The sequence below is a fragment of the Babylonia areolata genome, chromosome 21 (assembly GCF_041734735.1).
Source record: "Babylonia areolata isolate BAREFJ2019XMU chromosome 21, ASM4173473v1, whole genome shotgun sequence".
Classification (NCBI taxonomy): Eukaryota; Metazoa; Mollusca; class Gastropoda; order Neogastropoda; family Buccinidae; genus Babylonia; species Babylonia areolata.
The window spans coordinates 56,562,984-56,574,240 of NC_134896.1; the positions used below are offsets into that span (position 1 = coordinate 56,562,984).

Consider the following 11,257-nt stretch of genomic DNA (forward strand, 5'->3'; position numbering starts at 1 on the left):
CCCTTCCCGCGCGCGCGCGTGTGTGTGTGTGGGTGCGCGTGTGTGTATGCGTTTGCGCGTATCTCTTTGTGTGTTTGCGCGCATGTGCATGTGAGTGTGTGCGCGCGCGCGTGTGTCCGAGGATGTGAAGCGCGCACATGTTTGTGTGTGTCCGTGTCGTGTGCTTGTCATTCTTAGGTGCACGCATTTTCGTGAACTGCAAGATAGTGCGCGCCAGTGTCTGTGTGTGTATGTATGTGTGTGTGTGTGTGTGTGTGTGTGTGTGTGTGTGTGTGTGTGCGTGCGTGCGCGCGCATGTGTGTGTCAGTGTGTGTTCATTTGTATGTATGCATGTGAGTGTGGGTATGCAATCTCGGTGTGCGTGTGTGTGTGTGTGTGTGTGTGTGTGTGTGTGTGTGTGTGTGTGTGTGTGTGTGTGTGTGTGTGTTTACGTTTCTAAATCAAATGTGTGTGTCTCTCTGTCTGTCTGCTGCCCGTGTTTGTGTGTGTGCGTGTGTGACAGTGGGCGCATATATGTGAGTACCAGTGTATGAACATGTGCATGTATGTATTTGAGTGTGAGAATGTCTGTGTGCATGTATGTGTATGTTTGTTTGTTTGCTTGTGTGTGTGTGTGTGTGTGTGTGTGTTTGCGCATACATGTTTAATTTTTGAATTAACGTTATATAGGAGACATACGACTACATTCCGAAACCTTTTTAAATGGATGTACTTGATCTCAGCAGACAGTACTTAAGCGTTTGAGCAATGCTCAGTCATGACATCCATTATTTAGAAGATGCTGTTGCTAATGGGAGCCTAGGCTATATAACGTTACTCCGTTGGACGCAGTTCCATAAAGTTTTAGAACGTTTCATGGTTATAGCCTCTTTTCATAAGGAAGGTGAATCATCGTGAAAGAATGAAACAAAATGAATGATTTTTAAAAGAAAAAAATGGTAAGGGCTTTCCGCTGTTTAAAGTCACATTTGGAAGACACCCATGGTTTATTGTTTAACCCCTTGACTGTTGAACGCTGGTGAAACGAGATCAGGTGACATGAATTTGAAGTGTGGTTACTTCTTCTTAGCGGTGTCAATTGACTCAGCTGAACGCAGGTAACACAACCCCTAGAGGAAAAAAAATCCACTTGAGAAATGACTGAGCTGTAAGCTCTGTCTTATCTGAATGAGGTGATGAGTACACGTGTCAACAGTGGTTCAGTGTCAACATAAAACTGCAGTTCTCATACTTTCCATAGATTTATCAGCTGTGTTTTAACAAGCAGTGTGCAAAGCTTCGTTTAATACGTGTGTGTCAATAATTTCTATTAACGGGGGTAAAAGGCTTGATAAAAATATTGCGATAAAAGAATGCGCACAGAAAGTTAGAATCATACTTGTCTCGTGGCAACATTGAAAAGTCATCAACTGAAAGGGGAACGAACTACTGTGAAAATCAGTGTAAAGGAAGCCGTTCAAAGACATCAAAATGTCACTGCATCAGACTGATACTGTGCTGGATGTTTCCTTTCATTTGGTGACTGAAAATGACAACGTCACCAACTCTAATACACTTTCAGTGCAGACAGATGGTCAGAATACGTCATACGCAGATGGATGCCAAACAGTCATATTTTCAGAGATGGAGTTCATACCTTGGGACAATCCTGACAATATTGTGAGTGCAGAAGTAGAAACAGCTTCGAAAAATACTAAAGACATTGCACTAGTTCTCTTGTTCTTGATTGGTGGGCCTGGAAACGTCATCAACATGGCGGTGTTCATCAAACAAGGCTTTAAGGACCGGGTCAATGTATGCCTCTTTGCTCTGTCCTTAGCTGACGAACTGTACTTGATTATAGCAATGCTTCATCATGCAGACCAAGTGGTTTTGCAGTTCACTACGAAAGAAAGGTACAGTCCCCTGTTGAATGACCTTGCCAGTCACTTTGTGACAGGTTTGATAGGCTTGGTGTATGTTTCCCAAATTCTGTCTGCCATCATTGCCAGTGAGAGGTGCTATTGTGTCCTGAAGCCACTCAAATCTCAGAGTGTGATGCGCAACAGAACGATGGTCGCTATAATCACTATCGTTTATGTGATTGTCGTTGGTCTTTATTGTATAGTGTCAATTCAGTATACCATTGGATGCATTCATGATCCGCAATCCGGCGTTGTTGTAGAAACTATCGTTGCATCTGAACTTTATAGGAAAAACAAAGAATGGATAGATTTTATAGCTGGCGTAGTTGTTGGTGTTGTTATTCCTATACCTGTGATCATTTTGGTGATAATAACAACAGTCATAACCATTGTCAAACTCCGTCAGATTGTGACGTGGCGTACAGAAACCTCCTCCTCCATCTCTCCCCGTGAAGTGGCCCTCACCAAGATGCTGGTCGGCACGTCCATCTTGTTCATCGTGTGTAGTTTTCCTGGACTTGTGGTACGAACTGCTTCGATCGTTTCACCAGAATTCGGTTTTGGACGACGATATCACAATTTCGCTATAACTCAGATATGGATCAACGAAGTGCTAACTTACGTAAACGCCAGCTTCAACATCTTCGTGTATTATGCAATGGGATCTCGTTACCGACATACCTTAGCGTCTTTCATTAAAAAGGTAAAAACCTAAAAATAGCGGTTCCATGAATCACGACTGACGAACATCTGCAGTTGCAGAAACATCTAAACAAGGCGATCCGTAATGGCTTGAGTCGTTGACAAACCGTCGACTGTTGAGTGAAAAATGACAGAAAGTAGTTCTTTGTGTCTTAGAATGATCCAACAGTGCCACTGTGATGCAGCTGTCTTTGTTTTTCTGTCCCTTGCACAGAAGGGTATATTCCTGCATACAGATATAACCATTAGAAAGTGGGTTTTGTAGGAGGAAGAAAAAGGAAAAAAGGAAAAAAAGAAAAGAGAGGAAAAAGAAGAAGAAGAAGAAGAAAAAAACAAAACAAAACAAACCCAAAAACAAACAACACAACACATAACGAATTTCACCAGTTCTCATTATACTGTAGTACATTGTGCCTCACCCACCCTAACCTCCCCCCCCACACACACACTGCACACTCACATCCAAATGCACTGGGAGAGAAAGAGAAAAGGAGCTCAAAGAGGTCTAGGCATAGAAAGAGAGATAATAAAGAGAGGGATCTTGAGAAAGGGAGAGAGAGACCGAGCAGGTGAGAAAGAAAGACACACACACACACACACACACACACACACACACACACACACACACACACACACAGAAGCAAACTGATCCTCAGTTACTGCCTTAAATGCTGATAAAGTATAATGTTCTGTGTAGTACATAGTTCTTCACATGTCTGAGATACAAATACTACGATATGCAGTTTTATACATGCAAAAATATGTAATATGAACGTTATAATGGGAATTCCTATGGCGACTTCCAACACTCAAGGCACTTTGCAAAAATTGCTAATTGTAATGCCAAGGAAATAATTATATGCTATGGTGTATAACGCAAAAACATACAAGTGACACATGTACAAAAAGTGGGGGTGGGGGGTGAGGATCAGCAAAAGCATCCATCAATTTCAACAGACACTTTCAAACCAGATGTGTCTGCATAACATAAGAGAATTCTGATAGCTTCTACAAAAATGATCTTTACTTCCATCTAAATACAAGGCCGTGTCATCAGCAAACTGTAGAAACCTAACTCAATCCTGATTAATGTGGATACCTTTTATTATGTAATTTTCACGCAATATATTGATAACATTTCTGCACACGATAAGTAAAAATAGGATGATAAAGTGACTGCTTGTCTTACACCTCAGTGAATACCAAACCATGATGAGTATTTACCTTTCACAACAATACATGAGGATGAGGATATATCTACATATAAAGCATTAACCCACTTTTTAAAGTCAGAGCCGAAATTCATAACTTTTTCAACAATTCCATGAGATTGTGTCGATTGCTTTCTCGAAATCGACTAGTAGCAAGAGACAAGATATTTTTCTTTGGTGTACATCAACTTATCGTATAGTAGTTTTAGTCTGTCATCCTTTTGCTTCAGAGTTATGCAGGCGTGTGAAAGTTGGGTGTGAGTGCCTTGATTCTTTTCCACACAAGATGTTGCGCTGTATCCTACATTCCTACTAGTAGTAGTAGTAGTGGTAGTAGTAGTAGTAGAAATGGACTGCTTTTCACAAGCCTGCGACAACTTCATTCTCACTATCAGCACCAAAAAGACTGAAGTTATGTACAGCCTGCCCGAAGAAAAATATACCAGGAGCCACACATCACAGTGAAGGGATAGAATTTCCAGGCAGTTGACAACTTCACGGATCTGGGCAGCGCTCTGTCTCGCGTAGTGAACATAGACGCTGAGGTCAACAACAGGATCACCAATGCCAGTGCCACCTCAGGGAGACTCCGTGAGAACGTAGGGGAGCGGAGAGGACTCAGCACTACCACTAAACTGAAGGTCTACTGTGCAGTGGTTCTTACCACCCTCCTTTAAGCCGGCGAGACCCGGCCTCAAAGCGTCCTTCAAAGACCTGGACGTCGACGTCAGCACGTGGGAGACGCTTGCTCTGGACCGTCCAGCTTGGCGCATCAAGATCACAAAGGGATCACAGAGACGCAACGAAAGCGTACTGTGCGTAAGATCCAAGCAACATCCACTGCCAAGACATCACCCACTCACTTGTGTCCCACATGTGGGCGAGCCTCCAGGCCCGGATTGGCTTCGTAAATCACCTCCGGACCCACAGCCACCGATCTTCCATCTGATTTTTGAAGCCATGGTCATCTTCGAATCCGAAGGACGAACATCAGTGGTAGCAGTAGTAGCTGTAGTACTCTCCACTGTTGAACCCACCCTCCACACCAGATCTTGGTGCAAAACCCATTTGTGGTCATCAACAACTATCTCTTTGCACGGGCAGCAAACGTTTACCCACTGTTTCCTTGAACAGCAGATGAAAGCCATCTCTTTGCTCATGTAACAACGAGTCAGCGTTATGTTGCAGGTGCAGGAGATGTTGGACAATGCTTTGCTATATCAGCACGTGGGAGGTGGAATGGGAGGGAGGGGGGATTAGCAGTGATCGCGGGGAACACGTGGCTCCAGTTGGTGGAAGGTGAAGGTTGATGTGACACCACACGAAATTTCGGTTGATAGTGATTGTCCGAAAAATGCACACAAAATTGTTGATTTATAAAATGTGGAGTGGTGGTCTATTGGTAATTGGTCCACCAATGGCGCTTTGCTGGGGGTAGGCTGCTGTGGTGTATGTCTGCTGTTTGTTTCACCTGTTTTGTGGTTGTGTGACTTTGCTCGTTCGTTTGGTGTGCTACAGTGGTACTGTGAATGTGTCATGATGCAGAAAGCATATTCTTTTTGATTTGTAGTGATTGTGATTTTAATATTCAATGTGTGTAACGTGTTGGTGTGGTCGCACCTGTTTGAAAATGGCGGCCAACAGTGTACAGGTACCGCACATTTTATATATTCTCGTAGCACCTTACTTCATCTCTGAACTTCTTTCCTCCCAACATCGAACCTTTTCAACAGACATCAAAACAGACAACAATGACAGAAGCGACAACAGGACTGACAGATGACAAACACTTAAGAGAGGTGTTCTGAAACGGGCTTAGCAGACGCCTTTTACCCTGGAAGTTCCACACCAGGGGCGGTTACTCGTGCTAGCGGAAGTGGCGCGCTGATAACAGTTCACTGGTGTTTTGGTCACCCTGCAGCGTCAGTAAGCCGGTGCAGTAAGCGCTTCACCTCTGACGACAACACGACTCTGCAGCAGCTCCAAAAAAATACCCGTGTCGACAAGTACGCCCTGTCAGCACCACACCATCTCTGTGCGACATCCCGAATACAACTTCACTCTTGAACAAGTCTGCCCTCGAATACGACATACCGGACTTGACAACCCCGCCCGTGTTCACCAAGTAGCAACAGTTAGTAGCCATAGGTGTTTGTCTGTCCCCATAAAGTGTGTTGCCCAACGATTGGCCATTCTGGTCCATTATTTAGGGTAGCAACACTTTAATGGTGTCAGAAGTGGGATACTTTTATCAATATTATTATTCGAACCCCCAGTGAAAAAGAACTAACATTTTATTTATCGGGGACATTATATTTATTTCTAATCTATATTATCCTGAGCAATGAACTTGTGATCTATACTTGTGGTGAACTCTATTTTGAGGTGAACTCTTTCTGTGTGAACTCTATGTTGTGGTGAACTGTTCTATTATATTCTGGTACAGTGTACTGTGAATATTTGGGACACTGCAAGATATTATATTACTCAAAGGAAGTATATTTATAAGAAGAAATCCCCACAAGAAAAGTCTACGTAAAACCACTCAAGTCATCCCGTCCGCCATCAGAGGCCTGAACGAGTTCAGGGGAAGAACCTACGAGATCTGAACTGGTGCCACCATCTGCCATTCCAGTACTTTTTCAGATAGTTAACCCCCACCCCAACCACCTTCCAGTGCTACCTCCCCCATCCTTCCCTGTTTCCTTACCTCATCCCCTTTCCCGTTTATTTCCCGGACTGTACCCCTGCCCCCAGCACCCCCCCCCCCCTCCTTCCCCGTTCCTTTACCCATATCCACTCGCCCGGTTTACTGAACTGTGACACTCCTCACCATCTTTATGTGCTGGGTCGACCCACTGATTGTGTGACCAAGTGTTTTTGACTGATTTGCCGGGTTAATGCCTGGCTGCCTGGTTCAGTGAGCTGATTGACTGTTAACTTTAATTATGGTGTGCACATTTAATTGTGTGTGTGTGTGTGTGTGTGTGTGTGTGTGTGTGTGTGTGTGTGTGTGTGTGTGTGTTTGCTTGATATTTTAGTTTCAGAAATTTTAAACTTGGGTCTGGTCTATTAGTAGAGAGCAATTTCGTTTACCATATTTGTCTTTAACCAGAAGTCTTAGATGCTGATCGTGTTGTTTTTAGAGTGTGCTTGTTTCTATATTTTTCAAACTGTAAGTCTGACATTATACTGACTATAATTATTTTTCATAGTTTTCATCATGTATTACTAATTTATTCTTACTTTGTTTAGGAAGTGCTACATATGTATGTGTATGTCTACGACTGTGCACATTTTATTTTTCATCGTGAATGATTGATTTATTCTTGTTCATCTTAAGCTTAGATAACGTTGTGTGTGTGTGTGTGTGTGTGTGTGTGTGTGTGTGTGTGTGTGTGTGTGTGTGTGTTTTAATACTGCAGTTTTATTACTGTTGTTAGCGTTTAGGTACTGAGTCTTGTATTTTAATCCCACGGTGTGCCTAGTTTATAGTATAGGACAAGGAGTCTTCGTTCATTCATTCATTTATTATTATTATTGGTAGTAGTAGTGGTGGTGATGATTGTGGTGGTAGTAGTAATGGCAGTGGTAGTATCAGTAGACCTCCTTTGGTCATGGCTGACCATGGATAGAGTATATCTGACCTGATGTCTAATTGGGCTGTCTGCTTGAACCAAGCAGCGTCGCCTGTGACTGTAGAGACCGATGTGAGAGAGACCGTCTCTGTCGCAGCGGTCACATGTGTAAGCTGATGCTGGTCTATTGGCTGCCGTCCCTTTTCTGCGAGCTCGCTTTTCTGCTGTAGCAGCTGACAGTTTGTCCTCACTAATCCGTAGCTGATTCTTGAGTGCTTCTCCAGCTGTTGCGGTCATCTGCAAGGTCCTCCCAGGACTCAGTGTTGATCTCAAGCGCCTTCATGTCACGTTTTCAAACGTCTTTGTATCTCAGCTGTGGGCGGCCGATGCTTCTCTGCCCCATGGCGAGCTCCCCATAAAGGATGTCTTTTGGAATGCGACCATCTTCCATGCGGCGAACGTGGCCCAGCCAGTGCAGCCGACGCCGTCTCAGCATGGTATACGTGGTCAGGAGGCCAGCGCGAGTCAGGACTTCAGTGTTTGCCACCTTGTCTTGCCAGGAGATGCCGAGTATATACCGTAGGCTTCTCAGGTGGAAGGTATTGAGCCTTTTCTCCTGACGAGCATGTGTGGTCCAAGCCTCACTGCCATACAGCAAGGTGTTGAGGACGCAGGCGTTATATACAGCCATCTTTGTCTTCGTGGTCAGCTTGGGGTTTGTTCACACTCTTTGTGTGAGGCGGGCTAGCGTTGTGGCTGCCTTGCTGATCCTCTTGTCGATCTCTGTGTCAAGGGAGAGGTTGTCGGTGATGGTGGACCCAAGGTAAGTGAATTGATAGATCACCGGATGGCTTCAAGCTCGTAGTCATCAATGGTGGTGACTAGTGGGGATGGCGTATCTTGGCCTAGGACGTTTGTCTTCTTGAGACTGATGGTCAGACCAGAATCTTTGTAGGCCTGGGAGAAGCGGTCCATTAGTGACCACAAGTCCTGCTGGGTGTGGTTTCACAACTGCGGCATCGTCAGCAAAGAGCATGTCTCTGATGAGGGCATTGCGGACTTTTGTCCTTGCTCTGAGGCGGGCGAGATTGAAGAGCCTGCCATCTCATCTGGTCCACAGGTAGATCCCTTCTTGTGCTGTGTAAACGCATGCCTCAGGAGAAGAGCAAAGAAGATTCCAAATAGGGTGGGGGCGAGGACTTGTTTGATACCACTGCGTACGTCGAAGGGCTTGGAGAAGTTACCATTAAACTGCGCCGTCCCTTTCATGTTGGAGTGGAAGGACTCAATCAGGCTGTGCAGTTTTGGGGGGCAGCCGATCTTTCAAAGAGTCCTGAAAAGGCTGTCTCTGCTGACTAGGTCAAAGGCCTTGGTGAAGTCAATGAATGCGACATACAGGGGCATCCTCTGCTCTCTGCACTTCTTCTGGATTTGGCGAAGGGAGAAGATCATGTCAACTGTGGATCTCTCTACTCGGAAACTGCACTCTGATTCCGGGTAAACGCGTTCGGCCAGTTTCTGCAGGTGGATTAGAAGGACCCGAGCATAGACTTTGCCTACAATGCTGGGAAGTGAGATGCCTCTGTAGTTGTTGCAGTCGCTCCTTTCACCCTTGTTTTTGTACAGGGTGATGATCTTGGCGTCCCTCATGTCCTGTGATACAGCTCCCTCATTCCAGCAGTGACAGAAGACAGAAGCAGAGGATGCAGAAGAGTAGTCTTGCAGTGTTTAATGAGGTCTGGGGGAATTCTGTCGCTGCCAGGTGCCTTGCCTGATGTCAGGCTGTTAATGGCCTAGCTGAGTTTGTCCTCAGGTGGCTCTGCGTCAAGTTCTTCCATGACCAACATGCACATGTTTTCTGTGGAGTAGAGGTTGGAGTAGTGTTCCGTCCATCTCTCAATCTGCTGGCTAGGATCGTTGATTACTTCCCCAGTGGAGGATTTGAGAGGGGCAGTCTTGCTCTGTGTTGGGTCCCAGTGCCTTCTTGATGCCATCATACATCCCTCGGATGTTGCCTCTTTCAGCAGCATTCTGTATCTCTTCGCTGAGCTCTGTCCAGTACTCATTTGCACATCGCCTGGCGTTAAACTGAACCTTACTCCTGGCGGCCCTGAGGATTTGCAGGTTCTTCTCACTGGGTGACCGTTTGTACTCATTGAGTGCAGCACGCTTGGCCTCAATAATAGGAGTCATCTCTGATGATTTGGCCTCAAACCAGTTGTGGGACTTCGCGGTTTTCTTCCCAAAGGTGGCAATAGCAATGCGGTGCATGGTGTCTCGTAGCGTTTCCCATCTTTCTGTGGCAGAGTCTCTGGGCTGCAGTGCATCGAATTCTCTCTCAAAGGCCTCTGCAAACTGTTCTACAAGGTCTGGCTGAGACATCTTGCTAACGTCAGTGCGAGAGTTCCCTTGTTTCTTTGAGCAGTGGAACTTCTTTGGTTGCAGTCTGATCTTGCAGCATATCAGAGAGTGGTCCGTGTCGCAGTCTGCACTGTGGTAAGAGCGATAATGGAGAAGGTTTTTGATAGCAGCTCGTCTTACTAGGATCAGATCCAGCTGGTGCCAATGTTTTGAGCTTGGGTGCCTCCAGGAGACTTTGTGTTGGGGCTTCGTTCTGAAGAAGGAGTTGGCGATGCACAGTTATCATCATTATTACTATTGATATTGTTATTGTTGTTGCCATTATTTATGTATTTGATTATTTGATTATTCATCTATGTTATAAAATCTCCTTGCTTTTGAGTCTTATTTATTATTGTAACCTACTTGTTTATATTTGAAGGTCGTTTTACATGTTTTTAGTATTTTTTTTTATAACGAGCGTGAAATGGAGACTGATGGCGGGTGCATGGATATTTGATGCAGCTGAGATTGTGTGCTTCTGAGCGTATGCAAATTAGCTAAATGGCTTATGTATGTCTATATTTGTACTACATAGAATTTAACTGTGTGCCACAACACCAAGCATCTCCATTTAAGGACAATAAATTATCTTGTGATCTTGTGATAACCAAGAACATTTAATAGGATTAAGTCTTGTAGAGACCTTATAAAGAAGAGAAAAACATGGCTACTAGCAACAACCCGTTGCCTATCAACCAAACCTCCCCACTGGAATTAATGGTAGTTATTCCTGTGCTGGGCTTGAGAAGGGCACAGGAGTTCGTGCGGGTCAGACGGCAGTTTGGGCGGATTAGCCACGGCATGTTGGAGATGATGTTGGGCGAAATGAACAGTTCTGTCTTCGCCCTTATCGATTTCAATGCGCCGCCGGTTAATGAGGCTATAACGGTCGTATAGTACCTCGAGGTGGAGAGCTGGGACTCAACACCTCCACGTCAGTCCCAGTGAGATTTTGTGGACGAGCTCCCTCCAGTACCCGTGGCGTTCCCTGACAGCCAGGTGCCATCGTCACCATGGGCTGTTAGAAGACGCCGCCTCTGATCTGCCAACCTCGGACCCGCTGCTGACGGTGGGAGTCAGGTCACAGCGGCCGGCCATTTCCCCGTCGTGGGCACCCTCCCTCTTCAGGAGTCAGGCCATTTCCCCGTCGTGGGCACCCTCCCTCTTCAGGAGTCAGGTCACAGCGGCCGGTCATTTCCCCGTCGTGGGCACCCTCCCTCTTCAGGAGTCAGGTCACAGCGGCCGGTCATTTCCCCGTCGTGGGCACCCTCCCTCTTCGGAATGGAAGGACAGCACTGTTGGACAGTAGTAGAATGTAGACATTTTCAGCAAGATATTTAATCGTCGTTTGGCAATAAACTGCGAAAATCGGTATGGGAAAGAGTATTATTTGTTTTAAATACAACAACAAAACAAAGAACAACAACAACAAAAATCTTTTATTTTTGACAGCTCTCTC

At 45.3% G+C, this 11,257-nt stretch overlaps 1 protein-coding gene across 1 annotated transcript; it reads left to right on the forward strand.

The window, feature by feature from the left end:
- Positions 1-775: 775 nt before the first annotated feature.
- Positions 776-2,839, forward strand: LOC143296407 (uncharacterized). Its single transcript, XM_076608301.1, has one exon. The coding sequence runs from the start codon at positions 1,471-1,473 to the stop codon at positions 2,617-2,619; it is 1,149 nt and encodes a 382-aa protein (XP_076464416.1). The 5' UTR covers positions 776-1,470; the 3' UTR covers positions 2,620-2,839.
- Positions 2,840-11,257: the final 8,418 nt, after the last annotated feature.

Coding starts and splice junctions, on each gene's coding strand:
- LOC143296407 (XM_076608301.1), top strand. CDS start 1,471: ATGTCACTGCATCAGACTGATACTGTGCTGGATGTTTCCTTTCATTTG.